The sequence below is a fragment of the Manis javanica genome, chromosome 2, assembly GCF_040802235.1.
Source record: "Manis javanica isolate MJ-LG chromosome 2, MJ_LKY, whole genome shotgun sequence".
Taxonomy (NCBI): Eukaryota; Metazoa; Chordata; class Mammalia; order Pholidota; family Manidae; genus Manis; species Manis javanica.
This window is the reverse complement of record NC_133157.1, coordinates 7,635,867-7,656,897: the sequence shown is the minus strand read 5'-3', so window position 1 is coordinate 7,656,897 and position 21,031 is coordinate 7,635,867. Positions and strand designations below refer to the sequence as shown.

Here is a 21,031-nt window from a genome sequence, read left to right as displayed (position 1 = left end):
TGAAACCCGTTTTCTCATCTGTAAAACGGTCAGGATAATATTTACTTCCTCAGGACCACTATCAACATTAAATAAAATAATAACATGTAGAGCACTTAGTTCAGTGCCTGACATACCCTCAGCACTCAATAAATGGTAAGCCTGTTATACATCCTAAGCACTTGATATATGATTATGATAATCATCCAAAATAATTTCCAGTTTCACTTCAAATGGCGCTTCTCCCAGGAAGCCCATTTTTAAAATTTGAAGTATTACATAAATTCAACGAAGTACATAATTAAGTGAGCATCTCAGTGAATTTTTATATAAATATGCGCCTGTGTTACCACCATCCAGATCAAGATACAGAACATTCCCACGGCCCCAGGGGCTCCCCTTATCTCTTCCTAGTCAAAACTCCTTTCCCTTCACCGCATGAGATCGTCATTATCTTGATTTCTACAGTCATAAATTAGACTGTTTTTGAAGCTTCGTATGCATGGAATCATAGCATATCCTTTTCTGTTTGGCTCTAAAAGGCTTTGAAATCTGGAGCTGCAGTACAGCCCTGGGGTTAAGAGTTCAGGCTTCAGGCTCAGTTCAAATCCTGAGTGGGCCAGGAATTTGCTATGTGCCCCAGGATGGGTTATGTCTCGGTTTCCTCCTCTGTAAAATAGACATAAATCTTCATTACCTACTTGGATTTTGAGGGGGACTAAATCAGCTATTGTGCATGAAGCATTTGGCCATGAGGGACCACAGATGGGTCATCGGGCTTTCACCCACGCTGTCGCCTCGGTTCAGGAAACTCCTGCATCTCCCACACTGCTCCCTCCCACGTGAACTCCAGCTCAGCTTCAGGTCTCCGCATTGCCCTTCTCCAGCTCAGCTTCAGGTCTCCGCATTGCCCTTCCCAAGAGTCCTTTCCACACCCATGGCTGGGCTGGGTGCCCCTCGTTGGGCCTCCCTGGTTCCCCGCTCCTGCCCTGGCAGAGTATTTAGTCCTGGCATACTGGGAGTCCCTCAAGGGTGACAGTTCTGTCCGCATGCTCACTCTAGAGTGCTCAGCACCTGGCAAAGCACCCAGCATACAGCAGGCACCTGATGAGTATTTATTGGACATTAAATGGGTAAATAAATGTCACTTGCATATTTGAAAACCTTCCATGGCTTCTCATAGGGAAATAAATGAAATCCAACGCACAGAGTACTACTTTCTGCTGTCCACCGTCACCTCTGCATGCCATTGAATTCTGGCTGTGGGATCTTGGACAAATGACTTAGGTTCCTCATCTGTAAAATGGGGATAAGCATAGTAAATGCCACATAGATGATGTTAGGGCTGAATGAATTGATATGTGTGAAGAGCCTGAAATAGTGTCTGGCACACCAGGTGCCCCAGGTGAGCTGGCTGTCGCCGTCATCATCATCATCATCTTCACTATTCTGCCGGGGAGGGTGGCCCCCTGGCTATCCAGGCTCAGGGAGGGGTTCTGGCGGCCTGGCTGCTCCTTCCCTTTAGCTTTGTTTCAGTGCCACCTTTCCCTCCCCGCTTTGGAAATACCCGGTACCGACGACTCCTGAGCTCTCCCAGCGTTCTGTGGTTGAGTCTGCTGGCCTCTTTCTGGAGATTCATGTTTCCATCTCTTCTCTACTCAGTCATTACCCTTCAACCCCAAGCTGTTCATCTTCCAAAGTTCTGTCACTGTCTCTCATCAACCATTGCCTCTTTTTGCCATTTTTTGTGTCCTTGTGGATTTAACTTTATAATTCCCTGCTATTATTTTAGTGGGGTTTCAAGAGGAAAAGGAATCCACCTTGTATACCAGATCTATGTTTCTATAAGCAAACAAAATTTTGAAACAAAACATTAACTGTGCTTTATTCTCGGGGAGGGAGCACACGGGAATTTGTTTTATTGCTTTTCTGTGTTTTTTAGATGTTTCGTTTTAAAAAAAAGATTCTCCCCAATTCAAAAGAGTTCCCTTGATTCTGATCTCTGAAGTTCATATAGCGTCCTTCACATGACCCCTCCCTAACCCCCTGGGTCATCTTGGTCACTATTCCTGGCATCATCCACAGCCTATGCACTGACAGGGATGCTCAGGTCTGGCTCCTGACTTTGAACTTGTATCAAGGGCTTCTCAGTGAAGCCCAGCCTGCCTATCCTGATCAGACTACTCTTATTTTTATCATAGCCCTTGTCACCTTCTAACATACCATATACTTTATTATTTACTTACTGTGTTTCCCCCACTAGAATGTCAGCTTCATATCCACAGGAAATTCTTTCTTTTGTTCACTGCCCCACTTCCAGTGCCTAGGTACATAGTACATGCTTGATAAATGCTGCTGAATTAATAAATACCACCACACTTTGGCCATGCCAGAAGCTGCCAAACAGGGCAGCCTTTGTGTCTCAGTCATTTCTTCACAGTATCCCAGACCAAAAGAAATTCCTAACAGCTCTGTTTATTAAGCAGTTAGGACCAAACAATTTGTGTTGTCCTAACAACTTAGGGGCTGTTTATGAAAATAATACCCATTAAATGAAAGAAAAAATATTTTAATATAAGTCTCCATAACCACTATTACTTACTAATGGGATATGTGTGTCTTCTCAGACCTTAGAGTCACATGGGACAGCACATTCTCATTTCCTGCTCCACACTGGTTTCATGTTATTTGCTTATCACAGTTGATGAAAACCCAGATTTACAAAGATATAATGCCATACAAAGGAATGTACTAAAGTCTAATGCTGAAATTGTGAACTACTTCCAGCTAGTAGTTTTCATAGTGTCCAACAAACGATATTGTGTTTTTCTGCAACATTAAAAATATTCCTCTGTGTTACTATTAGGCTGTGTGGCCTCCACATGCCTTGGCACAAAGTTGGGAATCATGGACCTGTGCTCTTTTCTTTGATTGGATCTGACTTCTTACCTCTGGTCTCAGCTCAAATGCCATCTTTCATGGAGCTTTCTCACTAAACTGGCCAGAAACAAAACACATCTGAACAAAAACCATTTCCCCACTTGAAATGAAAACTCCTTCCCCTGGGATCCTACACAGTTTAATATGTCAAAGGCATGAATTGCTTGTTCTCTGATAGTCAAGGGGTAAAACATGCCACATTTCTTTATTTTTCTAAATTAAGTAAAATCAGCTTTGAGCCCCCACTGGCTGATGTCACTGAGACTTCTAATATCTAGTGTCTTGGGGTGGCTTTCTCCTTGTTCCTGGGCTGTACCAGGACTGTGAGGTGTCACAACACACACTCCTCAGAGGCTTCCACTGCAGGGCTCACGCATCCATTCAAAAGTGGCTGCCCCTAATCTGCTGCCCCAGCGCCACACTGAGCAGAGGGGCACTCTCCTGGCTCTCAAGGCTGAAGGGGAAGGTCCCGGGGCTTGGACTACCCCTGTCCAAAGTGCTGCCCACTACAGGGCTCTGTGTGAGTGGCTTAGAAATTAGTGCCTCTCTGGGAATCTGCCACTTGGGAGAACCCGATCTCTCCCTCTGGGAAGAGGTATTAGTCCCCCACTAATGTTTGTCTGCAGGTAGCCCAGGGGCTGGATGTGGCCCTCTGATGAATTTTATTTGGTAGTGTTATTACATTTTTTGAGAACTTAAACACTGGGAGATTTCAGTTTCTACAATCAAGGTCCTTGGTCTCTGCACAGAAACCACCGGTTGGAGCTGAGTGAGGTCTGTCCCTCTGGGCAAGGCACGTGCTCTGCAGCTGGCCACATCTGTGGTGTTACTCACCGCTGCGAGGCCCGTAAGGCAGCTGGGTTTGAGACCCTGTCCTAGACTTCTGAAAACAAAGTTTCAAAAACTTGTTGGTACCTTGGCACCTTATTCTGGCCTCAAGTACAAATAACTGTTAACTCAGTCTTGGGGGCAAGGATGTACGAAACTCAATTAGTTTAGGTCCAGAGGTTCTTTGTAGGTGAGGGTGGTGGGTGGCTGCCATGGAGACCATTACTTTTTCATTCTCTGTCAATGAGTCTATAGCGACAGAAGCAGCAGGACACTGACTGATGTCTACTTGACTCTATTTAGCACTGATTTATTTAGCCTTACGTTTTGTCATTTTTAACAAGATTAATAGCAAACATTCATTGGGCCCTTACTAGGTTCCCAGGACTAGGTAAGGACCCTTACAAATATTACCTTGTTTAGTTCTTTAGAAACTGCTTCTGAAAGAATGTAGCAGAATCTAAAGGCCCAGAGGCCAGGAGCAGGGGGTGGGGGTGAACACGGAAAAATGCAGATGTTGCATTTGGTCTGCTTAAAAGCAAAGGGAGGCAGGTACGAACTCCAAGACTGTCAGAGAAGAGGCCCAAACTCGGGGCCCCAGGCTCTCCAACAGGCCCTGGGTGTGGGGGACCCAAGTCAGCAAGCCCACAGTTTCAGGGCTCTTGCGGCAGCAGGCGTACCCGACTGCTCTTGCCCCTCCCTGGTACCTCCCATTGCCTCTTCTGGCCTGGCTTGTCTGTCCCCTCTCCACATTCCTGGTCCCTCCGGGCTGCTCCCAGTCTCTATGCCATGACCCCCGGTTCTCTCCACTCTGCTCTGCATCTGTCCCCCACCTGCCCGGCTCCTGGCGGTGCACTGTCAGGCTGCCAGCAGGCTCTCCGCCGTCACGTGACCTGTGCATAATCACAGGACTCTTCGTACCCACAGCAGATGGATGGTCCGCACCGGGCTCTGCAGAGGCTGCGGGCCGCGCATGCGCAGCTGCAGGCGCACCTGCCCTCCAGGCAGGCGGGAAGGTGGACCAGTCCAGCGCATCCTGCGGCCACTGCCCCGCCAGCGCTCAGGCTGGGCTTGGGCTCCGGACCCACCTGGGCCGGTACTCCCAAGAGGCTAGGTTCCGGTTGCTGATACCCTTCAAGCAAGATGTCCACACAGCCAAACCTCTCCCTAGGTCAGGGTACTGGGGCTGCGCCTGGGCTCTGGACTTACTCCCCAGGGCATCAGGGATCGGAACACGCGTCTCGGTCTGCGCTTAGAGCCAAGTGACCTTGGGCAGGTGACTTGACCTCCCTGCGCCCCAGGAAAATGGAATAATAACAGCATCCAACTTGGGTGGCTGTAGTGAGAATTCAATGAAAATTCATGAGAGTCTTTTGCGTGGTGGCTGGCTGCCGTCTATCAAACATCCAGGCAAATAAACATAGAGCAAAGGAACTAGTGTGATGACTGAAAGGAATTTCCCCTATCTGTAGGTAATTTCCTTAGCTCCTCAGAACCATTCTGGGGCACAGGACTGGAAGTTTATGGTCCTTGTTTCACAGATGGAGAAACCAAAACTCAGACATCAAGAGGTCTCCAACCAGGTGTTGGATTCCACATCCAATCCCCCACTCCGGAGTCAGGGATTCCTGAGTGAATTCACTGTCTGGCACCCCACTTGCTTTCCCAACCATCCTATTTAAAATAGCATCCGTTTTGCTTTTTGCCAGTCCCAGTCAACCTCTCAGGTACACATTTGCAGGGAAGGATTGCTTTCTTTGTCCTTCCCTCTGTAGAAAATAAGGAGCCGCTATATTTTATTTGCTGTGGCCTTTGAGGAGGTCCCCTATACTCTAGGCCACCCAAAAGTTCTGGAGCCCTGCAGCAAGCCTAACCCTGGGAGCTTTCCTTCCCACCCTACCCCTCAGACTTTCCCCTCTAGTCACATGGCCCCTCTCTGTCCCTGGAAAAGCGAATCCTTCCTGCACTTGGTCTTTGCACCTTCTGTATATCTGCCTAGGACACTCTCCCAGACCCCTCTTGCTACCTTTTACTCAGCTGAGGAAGCCTGACCTGACTGCACCCTACCAGGTCCACTGTGTCAGGGGCCCTGTCAGTTGCCCTCACAACCCTTGTCCTGCTTCAGCACTTATTAGGACAATAATCAATGCTGTGTGTTAAGATCCTCTCTGTCTCTTCAGCTAGAAAACCTGCTCTTTGAGGGCAATCTGCTAAGGAGGGAACATGTGGCAGCACAAGTGCATCCTGGGTCCCCTCACAGTAACAAACTCTCCCCTTCTCCAAATATCTTCCTTGGGTAAAAGACAGAGCCCAGACATGAAGATACGACAGGCGATCACTTTCTCTCTCTGTGAAGCCATAAGAAGGGTCTGTTGGGATTGACTGGGGTGGAGATGAGAAGATGGTCCAATCTTCACGCTTTGGGTCTGGGGGCTGAACTAGGATATGCGGTTTCTTGCCTTGGACATTGTTCCATTGTTCACTGCATGTGACCTTGGGAAAGTCATCCTTTAGGCCTCAGCTTCATTAGTTGTTGCTCAGTATAAAATAATAGTTAAGAATTAGGTTCTAGAATTGGATCTTGCTTTTGTCCGTTACTAGCAAAAGACTTATCCTCTGTGAATTTCAATTTCCACATCTGTAAAATACTGTTGTTTCTTAATAATATTGAGAAAAGGATTTAGCTCACAAAGCTATTCCAAAAATTTAATGAGTATTCATTGATTTTATGACTTACTAGCTCTCACATCCTTTTTTAATTTTTAATTGGCTCAGCTTACTTGTTTTCCTTCAAAGCCAGAGGTGAGCCTTGTCCTATATTTCAACAAAGAAAGTCCAGCAAACACTGACCTGAGACCACCTTTGGTAGATGTGGATTCCAGGAAGGAGATGCTGAAACCAGGGTCATCCTATGGCATATGCCTATCAGACTGGAGACTTGGAAATTTCTAGACTTTGCCCAAAGACTAGAGTTTGAGTGCCTTATACATGGGTGTAGCTCCAATGTCCAGAATAGTGGCTTACGTGTACTAGTGGGAGAATAATACATATTTGCTAATGAATGATACGCAGCCTGACAAATCTAGTGCTCGATTCTCTAAGATCAGGGCTTTTTTTTTCATCTGAAAATGGAGATTAGAAACAATGTCCAATTATTATGAGGAATTAATGAGATGATGCATGTAAGGCAGGCACCTAGCATGGAACTTGACACATAAGAGCTCAGTGAATGGTGTGTTTATGGATATGGGTACCCAGAGAGAGAGATGGTGTTGATAAACCTCACGTTCTGATGGGGCTGCTAAAAAGAGATCTAGCTCTGACTTCCTTTTGGGCAGGGGGAACACGTGAGGTTCCTAGAAAGAGGAAAGACAGGGCAAGATGGAGCATGCAGCCTGTGACCAGGGATTCAGATGAGGAGGCGGCGGGGACTTTAGGACCCCGCGCCCCGGGAGCGCGCGGCCGCCCGGGGTGCGCGCAGCGCGTGAGGTGAGGGGGAGGGCGCGGCTCTCGCGCCAGCCAGGCGACCGCCTCGCGCCCAGCCGCATCTCGGCGGGCGGGGCCGAGCTCCTGGGGGGCGGTGCGATTGGCAGAGGCGCGCGGATGACGCTAACGGCTGGTGCGAGGCCCCGCCTCTGCGCGCGCCACGGGTCGGAGCCTCGCTCTGGCCGGCGCCGCGCCCCCGCGTCCCCGCGCCGACTCCAGGCTCCAGTCGGTCCCGAGCGCGGCGGCTGGGCGGCGGGTTGCAGCGGCGGAGCGTGCGAACCCGGGCAGGCGTCGGGGTCCGCGGCGTCGCGCGAGGAGACTAGGAGCCGGGAGACTCGAGCAGCGCGATGGCCCCCATTGGCCTCAAAGCGGTGGTGGGAGAAAGTAAGTGGAGTCGGGGTCCTATCGCGGGCGGGGGCTGCAGCGGGCCTGGAGGAGCCGGGCGCTCTACCTGCCCGCGGCGCCCGGCCTCCGCGCTGGCTGCTCGCCCCGCCCGGCCGGGGCTCCCTGCGGGAGGTCCCTTTATTCCGGCGCCTCCCTCCACCGAGGGAAGTCCTCCGGGCGGCTGCGGCCGGCGCCCGCGTCTTCTCTTCCCCAGCTCGCCTCCCTTCCCGCATTCCGCCCCTACGCCTCCCCTACTGACTCACCCCACCTGGTTCTCCTCTTCCCTCCCCTCATCTCCGTCCCCCTTTCCTTCCATCCCCCGCGCCCCATCGCTCCATCTCTCTCCTTCACCCCATCTTCCCCTTTTCACACCCTTTTCTCTCCTTCCCCCCGGCCCCCTGCACCCCGCGTTTGGCCCCTGCAGCCCATCCCCCTCCATTTCTCGCTCCCGTTACCTTCCCTGCATTTCCCCTCGCCCCTTCCTCGCCTTCTTTATTCCCTAAGCCCCCCCGATTCCGTGCCTTTTTCTGTCTCGAGTCCCTCCCTCTTTCCCACTTTCCTTCTTGAATCGTGACGAGCTTTAAAACCCCGGCCTGCGCCTCCTCCCAGTTGCTCCTCCTTCCTTGGGTGCCCGAGACTCGGCTCGGCCGCAGAGATCCACCTGGGAGCGGCTCCGCGCGCACCGGCTCCCCGCGCCGCGCACCCCCGGCCACCGGAGAGCGCGAGCCGGTCTCCAAAGGCTCGGCTCTGGAGGGCCGAGGCCGCCTCCTTCCCCCTCGCGTTCCAGGGCCTGGACTTCCAGGGCGGGGTCTCATCAGGATCCTGAACCCTCTGAAATCACCCCGGGGGTGTGCAGGGCTTTAGTGTGCAGCGCGAGGAGTGACTGCCCAGCTGCGCAGTCTGCAGTCCCCCGGTGTGCAGCTCTCAGCCCTGGCTCGGCTGCACGTTTCGGGCAGTTCGAACCATCGCTGCAGGGAGGCAATGGTTGGGTTTGGATCAAAGGCTCAGCGTAAATGGATTTAAAACAATGGATGGTGCCGAGTGTCGGCTGCAGCGGAGGGAGGACTCTTGGTGATAATATTTAGAAAACAGCATCCTCAGTACTAAGAAAGATTCGTGCTATGTGCAGACAAATACTGCCTCTTCAGTATTTGGGCTATTTCTTTAACAAAAATGTGTAGGAATTGTTGTGGCTTTTGCTGCCTCTTTTGGAATTAAGAGAAAATTAAAACTGGGTTTTTCTCTGTAGGAGGGAATAAGAAGGGAAATACAAAAATGGTGAAAATTAGTTTCCTTTCCAATGATTCCTATTATAATGCTCTCTTTCTTTCCTGTTATAGCTCCCTCTTTGCTGCCAAATGGTTTTGGCTGTGTAGTGTTCCTTTTGAGCATTGTAACTATTTTTTTTCTTCCCCATTATTTTCTTTGATATATAGGAAATATTCCCACTTGTGCAACCTTACCTGATTTATTACATCGGAAGAAAATTACTGTAAATTCTGAACCCCAAATGAGCAAGTTTTTTAAAAAGTGCCCACTGTAACACCTGCCTTCCCCTGTGCAGTAAAGGTTCTGAATCACATACGGTCTATTTTCTAAGGAGAACCAAGGTGTTTAGGGATGGAAGGACCCATAGGGATCCTCTTAAGTCAACACCCTCATTTTACCCGTGGGAAAGAAAAGGAGGCTCAGAGCAGTTAAATGAGTTACCAAAATCAGTGTTAATTAATTTTTTAAAACCTGGTGTCCATTTCCTTGCAACATGAGTGAAAAATACTTTCTTCATTATTTTATATATGCCATTTCCTTCTAATACCCTTTTTAAATAAAGGGTGATGAAATATGGAATATTAATGTTACATTATTTCAACTGTTATATTTGAATACAGTGCTTTTAAAACAGTCCTTCATTGTTAGAGAAATCGAGTTTTTGCATCCTTTTACCAGAGCCCTTGTTCATGCAGGTAGCTCCTAAGGTCCTCCCCGTGGCCCCCCCCCTTTTTTTTAAGAAAAACATAAAAGGTTAAAAAAAAATCAATATGCAATATGGCCAAAATTTCTTCTTTGAAATGAAGCAAAGCCAGTGCTTATTAAATTAAAACCTCACCAGTTTTACATGAACCTGGTGGATGTGTGAATAGCATCTTTTTCTGTAACAATTGAGTTATGTATACATTTTGGAAAAAAATATTACAGCAATTCTTTGTCAATGACACAGGTTAATTGTGGCTCTTAATTTTGGATGGGGTTTCTAGCCTTTCCTTTTTTCTCTTTTCTAAAAATAAAAGCAAAGATGTGTTTTAACCAGCATGCACCAGTTTAAATGTCACCTTCACAGCCTGGTCTTCCCAGTAAAAGTTAACCTCACAGTCACTGTTACTCATATTTGCTCACTTAATTTTCTTCATAGCACTTAAAATGATCTGAAATGACCTTGTAAATGTAGTTCTTGATCTCGTGTCACATCCTCCTGAGTTGTTTTAGAGGCAGGTGTTACAGTGGGCATTTTAAAAAACTTGCTCATTTGGGATTCAAAATTTACAGTATTTTTCTTCCAATGTAATAAATCAGGTAAGGTTGCATAAGTGGGAATATTTCTATATATCAAAGAAAATAAGGTGGGTTTTTTTGGTTGGTTGGTTTTTGGGTTTTGATTGATTGTTTCATCCACTCGAATACCGCTTGCAGAAGAGCAGGGTCTTTATCTGACATGTTCACTACTGTGTCTCATGTCAAGATTAGTGGCTCGCTTATAGTCGGCAGTCAATAAATAATTTTTGAATGAATGAATGAATGAAGGATATGAGGGAGAGAAAGGTGAATGTAGTTCTTGGCCTTGTGTCACATCTTGAGCTGAGTTTTAGAGTGACAGTAGCACAAAAAAAGTAGAGAAGATGGGTCAGCTTTAGCTGTTCATTCAACCAGTGTTTGTTCAAAGCCTGCTAGGAACTGTGGGGGAATACAGGGACTCATGCTGTAATGACAGCCAAAGACAATCCTAGAAGCTTTCTCTATATCACACCTTCCTGACAAAGGGAGGTATACTCAGTGTATTGCACTTCATGTTGCTCTTACCCAGCTAGACCTGAAGTTCCGTTGGGGGACAGTAGGACCTTGTCTTACTCTTAGGTCTATCCTTGGTGCATGAATTAGTGCTTGGTACTCAGTAAATGTTGAGTGAATCTTTATGTATACACCCATGCAGAGAAAGGGCTCTGGAATTAGACTATTTGGGTAAAATTCTGATCTGCTACTAATTAGCTGCTTGACTTTGGTAAATAAAGGAACCTTTTGTGCCTCAATTTCTTCATCTATAAAATGGGTAACAGCACCGACCTTGTGCAGTTCTATGAATATTAAATAAGCTAGTGCATGTATAGCATTTAGCACCATTCTTGGCATGTACATCATTGTATGTAAGGTTGTGCTTTTGGTATCCTAAGAAATTTTTGCCTAGCCCAAGTTAAGAAAGATTTCTGTTTTATATTATTTTCTGTGTTTTCTTTTAGACGCTTTATAATTTCAGGCCTTATGTTTAGTCTTTGATCCATTTTGATTTAATTTTTGTGTATCCTGTGAGTTATGACCAAGGTTCATTGGTGTGTGTGTGTGTAAATTTTTTTTTTATGTGAATGTCCAGTTGTTCCAACGCCATTTGTTGAAAAGGCCATCCTTTTTTTTCATTGAATTGTCTTTGTTCTTTGTAGAAAATCAGTTGGCCATAAATATGGGTGGGCCCATTTCTCAACTCCCTGCTCTGGTTTCATTGATCTACATGTATTCTTTGACCAACACCCACTCTGTCTCAATTACTGGAGCTTCAAAATAAGACTGAAAACCGGGTATTGTGAGTGTTCTCTAACTTTGTTCTTCTTTTTCAAAGTTGTTTTGGCTCCCTTAGTTCATTTGCTTTTCCGTATAAATTACAGAATCAGCTTACCTAGTTCTATTTTAAAAATCTTTCTGGGATTTGATTGGAATTGTGTTAAACCTATACATCAGTTTGGGGAAAATTGGCATTTTGTCAGATGTACTTTTTAGTTCTTGGCTATATTGCAATGTGAAAATCATAATTCTTAGTTTCACAAATAAGGGAGCAACCCTATGATAAGGAGAATTGCATATGGTTTAACAAGGGTGCAAGATACAAAGTCAGTTTACAAAAGCCAGTTGTATTTCCGTATGCTAGCAACGAACAATTAGAAATTGGAATTAAAAATAGTATCATTTACAGTAGAACAAAAAACCACGAATATTTAGATATAAATCCTACGGAATATGTTCTAGATCTGTGTTCTGAAAGCTACTAAAACACTGATGAGAGAAAATGAAAGAAGGCGTAAGTGAATGGAGCGAGATCCCATATTCATGGATTGGAAGAATTTATGTTACATTTATTCTTATTTCACTATTTTTTTTAAATACATGTTTTCAGTTCTCTTGCTCAGGTACCTAGGAATAGAATTGCTGGGCCATATGTTAACTCCATATTTAACTTTTTGAGGAACTGCCAACCTTTGGGCTTTCCAAAGTGACTGCACTATTTTAACATTCCCACCAGCAGAGTATAAGGGTCCTAGTTTCATGCCATCCTTGCCAACACTTGTTACCTTTTTTATTATGGCCATCCTTGTGGGTGTGAACTGGTATCCCATTGTGGTTTTGATTTGCATTTTCATGATGGCTAGTGACCCTGAACATTTTTTCATGTGCTTATTGGCCATTTGTATATCTTCTATGGAAAGATGTCTACACAGATTCTTTGCCCATTTTTAAATTAGTTTACATTTCTAATCTACATATTGTTTTCATTTGAAGCTCTTATGTTTACTTTTCCTTTTAAACGTTAAAGTGGAAAGCTTCAATGAATGATAAATATGTACTTACATCTGACAGGTTAATCTATTTCTTTAATGGTCTACTTTCTGTCCCTTTTTCTGTGTACTTCTGATAAAAAACTACCTTTTCTTGTAATAATAGTGATTCGATGACCCTCTACACAATTCTCATTTCAAATTTAAAAATTATTGTTGAATGGTCCCATTATGTCTTCATTCCCAGTTTATTAAAAGTATCATTTTTTTTAACTCCTTACTTTTTTAAAGGATCCTAATGTTACAGTCTTACAGTCAGTGCAAAATAGTCAGTTACAACTGTAAATTATGAAGAATTATGAAGGAATGGTACCAGGGCCCCCTGAGCACATATAACAGGAAAGCCTGGGAGGTCAGGGAAAGCTTCCCTAAGGGAGTGATATTTAAACTACTTCCTTTTAGCTCCAGTTTACTAAGAGTTTTTGTTTTGTTTTTAAAAACAAGATTTAACTACTTTTTCAGTTTCTCTCAAAGTGATCATACAGGTTTTCTTACTTAATCTAGTAATGTAATATAATTAATTCTACTATGGGACAATTACTGCGTTTCTGAAATAAACTTCGCTTTGTTACCATGTATTCTTTTTCTTTATTGTTAAATAACATTTTTTTTACATGTATGTTCATTAATATTGGAGCCCTCTCGCTATCCTTTGATCTTTCCAAGTATGTTCCTGTCTCAGGGCTTTGCATTTGTTGTTCCTTATGTCTCAAATCTTCCTTCAGATAATTGCATGCTTGTTCCCTTAATCTATTAGATCTCTAGTCAGATGCCTACTTACCAGTGAGGTCTTCTTTGACTAGTTTATATAAAACGGAAATTTTCCCCCAGAATTTCCTATCCTCCTTGTTACCATGCTGAATTAGCACTGTCTGACATTCCTTACTTACTGCTTTATTTCTTTGATGATCCTTGTCTCCACCAGCCAAATGTAAGCTCCCTGACAGCATAGACTTTGGTTCTATTCACTGCTGTATCCTCAGCACCTAGAATGTTACTGGTACACAGTTGTCACTCAAGTATTTGGAATGAACCATCAAACACTATGTTTTATATGTACATATATTTTTTTACTCCCTCTCTTTGAAATCTTTCTCAGATTTTTCTGCATCAGAACTCTCATTAAATGGGAAGCTTCCCATCTTTTCGTATGTTCTAGAATAGATGAAATAACAGAAATTCCCTTCCTCGGATGTTAGAAATGATTTATCCATAAAACTTTGAAATATCTCGCTCTTGCAGGATAACTATTTGACAGACTTACCTTGTTTATTCAGGCTGCCTGTTTCTTCTTGAGTCAATTTAGACAATTTGTAGCTTCTCATAAAATATGCCTTTCAACTTAACGATTTCAAATTTATTGATGTTAAATTAAATTTATGTAATTTAAAAAATATCTTTTGCATCAGTAGTTGTGATCCCCTCTCATTCTACCGTGTTTGTGTTAATATTTTCATGGACATACTTGCTAGAGACTTGTCTATTTCAATTGTCTTTAAAAAAATCAATTTCTTCTATGTTGTGTGCATGCGTGTTTTATTCGAATTTCTTGAAGCAAATGCTTGGTTAATTTTTTTTTCCTAATAAAAACATTGAAGGATATGAATTTTCATCTGAGTACAGTTTTGGTTGAATCCCCCAGGTCTCCTCCCCACTGCCCTGTAGTGTTTAATATGCAGTATTCTTGCTGTTTATTTCTAAATATAGTCCTCTCTTGTTTTGAACTACACAGTCGCTTTATCATGAGTAATGAGTAGTTTAAATTAGGGCAAAATTTCCCTAAGAGATGGGTTAGGACTCAGGTATCATCCACGTGTTACCCATCAATGTAAGAGAGCATACATCTGCCACAGAATCCAGAAAGGGCTTATTGAATGCACCGAAGGATTTATCTCTGGCCTTTTTGGCATTCAGCACTTCTTAAGTTAACAGGTGTTTAGCAGCTAATGAAGTATCTTTTCTTCAGTGGAGCAGGAAGGCCAAGTTTTATCGTTATCCCTGGCAACTCAGCAGCCATACATTTTGAACCCTAGGCCTGTGGCTTGCCTGTAGGACAAGACCTTGGAGAACCCCCAACTCTTATCTCCTTATTTGATTGCTTCAATTAGTTGCTTCTGTGCAGGGCTATTGCTAGAACTCAAGTTAGGGTGAGGTATCCAAGACTTCATTTTAATTTCAGCAAGTATGAGTTATACTCACTTCCCCCCGCCACACACCCCTTTTTAGTAATTAAAAAATGTTTTTAAATCAGTGAGAAACTGTTTGATAATGGAAAAAGTTCTAAACTAGAAGTTAGAACACACAGTTGACAGTCCCAGTTGTAACAGCTGGTTAGAAAATTCCCAGCATCATAAAATTCTTTTAAATCTCATATTAAATAATATTTTTAAAATTGCTTGGAAAACAATAAAGAGTCATTATAAGAGGTTGTTTTTTACAGATAAAATGTAACTTTACAGATACAATTGTAGAGATTACCTGCTCAAGGTTACTTGTGTATCAATGATAATTAAAAATCAGTGGAAGAGTTAAGGAAATGAATTACTTCTACTTTTGATAGACACCTAATCTAATAACCACTAGACAACAGCCAGCTGTTGTCCACTTGATACCCTTTGGGACAATTTGCATTTGTTAAAACAAAACAATTTGCTTTTGATATGCACTAATCTGATTTTAACATGTTTGGGGGACACCTAAGCAAGAGTGACTACTGATGGCTCAAATTGCAAGCTTTTCCAAAGCCGATTTCCAATATTCCTTTCTTTCTGTTCCTTGTATGCCACTGATACTTCACTTTAAATGTCTATACTAATTATTTGGCCTAAGAAGTGACCTTGTAGGAAGTGAATGAGATACTAAGTATTTATCACACCAGGAAAGCCGATTTTGTTCTTGGGAACAAAAAAAGCTAGACAGTGTTGGAGAAAAGTAGAGAAAAACAAACAAATTTAAAAAAAAATCCCTGGAGCCTAGCTGTGAAGATACGATCTGAATCGGTTTCCAGCAGCCATTCATTGTTTGGAGGACTTCAGAGATGTCAGAGAAATCCAGGACCTTATAGGTCGGCCTGTTGCCCTTTCAGCGTGCCTCAGAGGGTTCTGGGACAAGTGTTTTTATTTATTTTTATTTTTATTTATTTTTAAATGTATCATCGATACACAAACTTAGGAAGGTTTCACATGAGCAACATTCACCCATATTATCAAGTCCCCACCCACCCTATTGCAATCGATGTCCAGGACAAGCGTTTTTATTCATTCAATTAATATGTCTGTAAGTCTCCGTGTATTCCAGAAGCTGTGCTTAGGGCAGCAGAAAAGATGGCGCAGGAGTAGACGTGGGCAGAAGGGGAATCAGACAGGCTGCAGTAGTGCATCAGAAAGTGTGCTGATAGGGGCCCTGTGGGGTGAGGCTATTGGAGTGCACGGCAGGGACCCCACCCAGCAAGGACCCCAGCAAGGCCTGGAGGATGCGATGGGGCTGGCCAGGAGAAGGATGGTGTTGGGGCCTAGGGTTAAGTCAAGGAGGTGAGTGTCCAGGCTTGGCAGGAAAACAAGACCGGTTCAGCCTGGAGCGGAGGGGCACAGGAGTGCACAGAGAAGTTGGAGAGGTGCACTGGCCTTTCCCGTTCATCTTTATTCCGGGAGCAGTGAGATGCCACTGAAGGTTTTGAGTCGGGGAGAGACATGATTAGAATTTAACTTAGAAAGGATGCTGGTTGCTGCGTGGAGAAGGGGTGGAGGGAGTGGGGCCGTTGGCAGAGGCCTCCGTGAGGAACCCACTGTGGTGTCCAGGCTGGAGGTGGAGGTGCTGATGGCGAGAGTGGTGTTCCCCACTGGCGATGGACAAGCAGCAGCGGGGGAAGATGCGCTTTTGTGGGACTGTGTTTCGGGTGCCTGTGGACTGTGTAAGGAGGGGCGGCTGCGAGGCAGTGGGCGGACATGCTGCAGGTCGGGGCTGGGGCACTATGGGTGACAAGCTGTGGGAGCCGGCAGATCAGAGGACAGGGTGCTGGCGAGAGGAGGGCCTGATTCATCCTCGCGGGAGGCCGACATTCATGGGATAGAGTCTTTGTTTAGGAATGAGTCTCTGCGCTCCAGTCTGGGAAGCTTGGCACTTAGAAACTTTTTAAGTTTTTCTCTCTGCGGTGTTTCCCTGAGTTTTAAAGTCAGTCCTTGCCTGTGTGAACATCATTCTTCAGGATGGTTTTGAGGAGGAAATGAGGAAACAGTTGTAGTCAATCAAAAGGCAAAGCTCTGAAGTTTGGGGTTTTGTGCTATGTCGAAATGCCACCACACTGTAGAATCTTGGCTATGGGAGGAATCTTAGAATCATCTAGTCCAGACTGTCAGCCAGAGCAGGAAGTCAGATTGTACTACTCTGTTGGGTAAATCACATTGGCAGATTTTTTTACCCTTCTCTGTGGCTATTGGGACAGACGGTATTATTTTTATGTTCCATGCCAGCATGGATTCCCAGTGACAGGTATAAGCTACGAGCAAGTATTACAATAGTGAGGGTAGAAAGGCCACTTCTCCTGTGCATAGATGGTAGCTCAGAACTTTCCAGTTGATTCTGATCCAGTCACAGAGGATCCTCACGAACTTTCTGTCATGGCAGGAGGAACAAAGCTGCCTCTGTTCGGCAGCTGAAGGGAAAAAGAAGGAACTTTGAGGCTTGTGGCCTTCAGAGCTCCCATCCTGGGAGTGACAGGGTGAGGCCGGCCTCGCTGACCCTCTTCTGGCAGTTTTTCACCCCTCTTCTTGAAGATTGGTTTGGCCAAGACAGGAAGGAGAGCGCCCTCTCCCCGTCTCTGGGCATCAACACTGTTGGTCCTGGTTGCTAGGAAAATAAAACCCGGGAGCTGAGCAAGAGTCTCCGCTCCATGGTAATTTCAGTCTGTAATAGGCTTTCAACCATAGACTCCCGTGAGGCAGGTCCCTTAAAAACTACTTCATCTGCAGATCTCTTCATGTTTTGGGTAAAAGTGTCAGGATTTTAAGATGAGGTTAAGATGAGGCAATCATATAGCGACAGAGTTTTCCAGTTTGTTTTCTCTCAGATGCCCTTATCACCGGGTTATCTTGAACTTCCTGTTTTGGTTGTGTGGTGGTGGGGTCTCACTCCACCACCGCCCCTCCTTCTATCCTTTAAGGAACTCTGAAACTCAAACTGGAGTAATAAGCTTCCTCACCCTGAAAGATCCGGCCAGCTTCTCATTGAGTGGCGATGTGCATCCTTTCCCTGCCCCCGTCTCTTATTAGGAAAATTTTCCAACGTCCTGAAAAGTCGAAAGAATAATATACTCATCTCTTACCTACCTTCTACCTAGATTTAACAGTTGTTAACTTCTTGCCATTTTTGTTTTTATCTCTCTCTATGAATACATTTTACCCAAGGGTTAGGGCTGGGGGCTGGACATTGCAGAAGAAAAAGGCTGGGCAAAGGCATTGTCCCAACATACAACCAACTCATGTTCTTGGAGGCACTAGTCAAATAATGCCTCGGGGAAAAGGGGTGGGGGCAAAGAGAGCCCATGATACATGCTGGTACGACTGGATGGCCAGAGGGAATTGCCTCTGGACCAGGTGATTTAATCAGCAAAGAAAAAAAAATCTACACAATAACTTCGTTAAAGTTATTTGGTAAGGAAAAATGACAGAAATATGGCATAAAGGCATAATGAATTTATTCTGGGAGAAGACTGGTCCAAAGAAAACAATCACTCTCAAACATAAGTAGGACGAACCCAGGCCTGAAATGTGCAGTAACATGAAACAGCAGAATGAAGTGGAAAATGGTCTAGCCAGGCCACGCGAGAGAAAAAACAGTGATAACCATTGCAGACCCAGGAAGCCGGTTTTAAACACCAGAAGCAGAATCTTTTCCATCGAGTGACAGAATCACCCCATCTGCATATTCAGTGGAAGTCAGTGCAAACTGACCCGTTTCTGTTGGATTCGCAACTTTTCTTCTCTTCCCTGAGCTCCACCTTCTTCTCATGCTTGATCCTGAGCCCAAACACCAACAGGATGTTTTATTTTTCTGTTATCTTATTGTAGCCAGTTGCATGGACTTGGGAAGAGGAAGCGGCCTTCCTGAAATGAGATTGTTTGTGTGTTTTTTGGGGGGTGGAGTAGGGATTTCCTGACATCTGGAAATTTCCCTCAGTTTTTTTGTCCTATGTCAGTTTGATAACCTCTAGAATGGCTGTATTGAATTTTCCAGAGGAGGTTCGAGCTTGTGGCTTTGCCATGCTGTGTGTGAGTAAACTTTTTTTTTTAAATTAAGGTATTATTGATATACACTCTTATGAAGGTTTCACATGAAAAAACAATGTGGTTAATTTACCCATATTATCAAGTCCCCACCCATACCCCAATGCAGTCACTGTCCATCAGTGTAGTAAGATGCCACAGATCCACTATTTGCCTTCTCTGTGCTACACTGTTCTCCCCGTGACCCCCCACACCATGTGTACTAAACATAATACCCCTCAATCCCCTTCTCCCTCCCTCCCCACCCACCCTCCCACACCCCTCCCCTTTGGTAGCCACTAGTTCCTTCTTGGAGACTCTAAGTCTGCTGCTATTTTGTTCCTTCAGTTTTGCTTCATTGTTATGAGAGTAAACATTTTTTAATATCTCAGACCTGAAGCAGGTTAAATCTTAGAGCAGAGTAGATTGGGCTGGTCAGGATCCTGGACTTGAAAATAAGATGATTCCTACCACCTCTGTCGTGGACAAGGCACTTGGTCTTTTTTGGGATCAGTTTGTTATATAAGATGGACTAGATCAGGGTTTTTTTCTCAACCTCAGTGCTTCTGAACATTTTGGGCCCTGTGAGCCTGTGCACTGTGGGAGCTCAGCAGCATCCCTGGCCTCTCCCCACTAGATACCTGTTTCCTCCTTCAGTCGTGACAACCAGTAATGTCTCCGGACATTGTTGAGTGTCCTGCAGGGAACAGAATCACTCCCCCTTCATAACCACCAGACTAGATGATCGTCTGTCTTTTCTTTTTGTTTCTTTAGCAAATGTAAAATGCTTCCCAAATAGCTGCATGATCTTGTATAAAAATGGCCCTCATTCTTGAGTCGTTTCAATGATGTTTATGATTAAATAACAGTGCTTTCTATCCTGGAAGATGAATTGCCATTTTACCATTTTTTGTCTTTGGTCTTTTTATTTCAAAATACTAATGTAGCCGAACAGTATTTACTACTATGAATTATAATTGATTTTGAGAAGATATAAATTGTTTTGATTTTCATTCTTTCTTGATTTTCTATTTGTATATATTTGATAACCTCACAGCTCCTTTTTTCAAAGAAAGTTATGTTGTTAGGAAGAAGAAAATAGCTTTCCTTTGGAGCTGAAATGAGATGACTGCATCTGAAGTAAGCCTGGGAACTCCTATTTCTAATCTCTTGTCCCCAGTTTGAGATTTCCTTTCTACTAATCAAAGTAACAGGATCTGCAAGGCTTTGCTTCAGAGACTTTGTAGCTCCATAATCTTTTGGCTCCAAACCTTATGAAATCAAGGGGAAAATAAGATAGAAAATGAAGCTTTCCTGTGAAAGAGAAAGTGAACAGTCATTTTTGTAACTCTTATCCAACATCTTAATGGGTCTGAGGTTAAGATCTGATTTCTCCGATATCAGGCTTTTATCATCATCATGCACTCCTCTCAGATGTTGGCAGCTGCCCAAGTTTTGGGCATTTGAGTCTTACGCCATCTGTGGGTGTGACGCCATCTGTGGGTGTGCACACAAGGGCAGTGCTTCAAGGCATTGTTCACCCATCTCAGCTTCTGACACTTATGACCACGCCAAACAATGGGTCCCTCCCTGCCCCCAACTCCCCACCATCCAAAGAGGAACAGAACATTCTCAGAGGAACAGAACATTCTCAGGTGAAGCAGTTGTCCTTCAGCAGTTACAGAGAGCAGTACCCTGTTCTTGCCCCGGGGGCTGAAAGCTTGTGGTCTCTGTTTTGGTCTCTCTCACTTCTGCAGAGTACAATTTAGATACAGAATTATTACAGTGAATCATAATTTTAGGTAACAGTTATTTTATAGGGGTACTCTGGGGTTCCTGTCTTCAGATGAAGACACTGTGGAACAGGTCCATACTGAGCAAAACTACATTTGTTTTTGTTCTTGTTTGTTTGTTGGATAGCCTTCTATTTATTTTATTTTTTTTATTATCAAATGTACATCACAGTGGTTCAACAGTCTCCCTACCCCTTCCGCCCTCCCCCTTGGTAACCGCTAGTCACTTCTCAGTGTCTATGAATCTAATGCTGTTTTGTTTCTTCTGGTTTGCTTTGTTTTTATACTCCACAAGTAGGTGAAATCATATGGTTGTCTTTCTCTGCCTGGCTTATTTCACTGAGCATAATACCCTCTAGATCCAACCATGTTGCAAATTGCGGGATTTCTTTTTATGGCTGAATAATATTCCATTGTGTATATGTACCACTACTTCTTTATCCATTCATCTATTGATGGACACTGAGGTTGCTTCTGTATCTTGACT

At 44.3% G+C, this 21,031-nt stretch overlaps 1 protein-coding gene across 3 annotated transcripts in view; it reads left to right on the top strand.

Moving 5' to 3' along the window:
- The first annotated feature begins 7,391 nt into the window (after positions 1-7,391).
- Positions 7,392-21,031, top strand: part of STXBP1 (syntaxin binding protein 1) — a 62,095-nt gene continuing 48,455 nt past the window's right edge. For 2 of the 3 annotated variants that reach the window (XM_037008114.2, XM_037008111.2), the window contains exon 1: positions 7,392-7,617. In XM_037008114.2, the coding sequence (XP_036864009.1) occupies positions 7,581-7,617 (37 nt within the window). In that variant the 5' untranslated portion in view covers positions 7,392-7,580. The remainder of the gene's footprint in view (positions 7,618-21,031) is intronic. The other variant, XM_037008113.2, reaches the window with a different exon arrangement.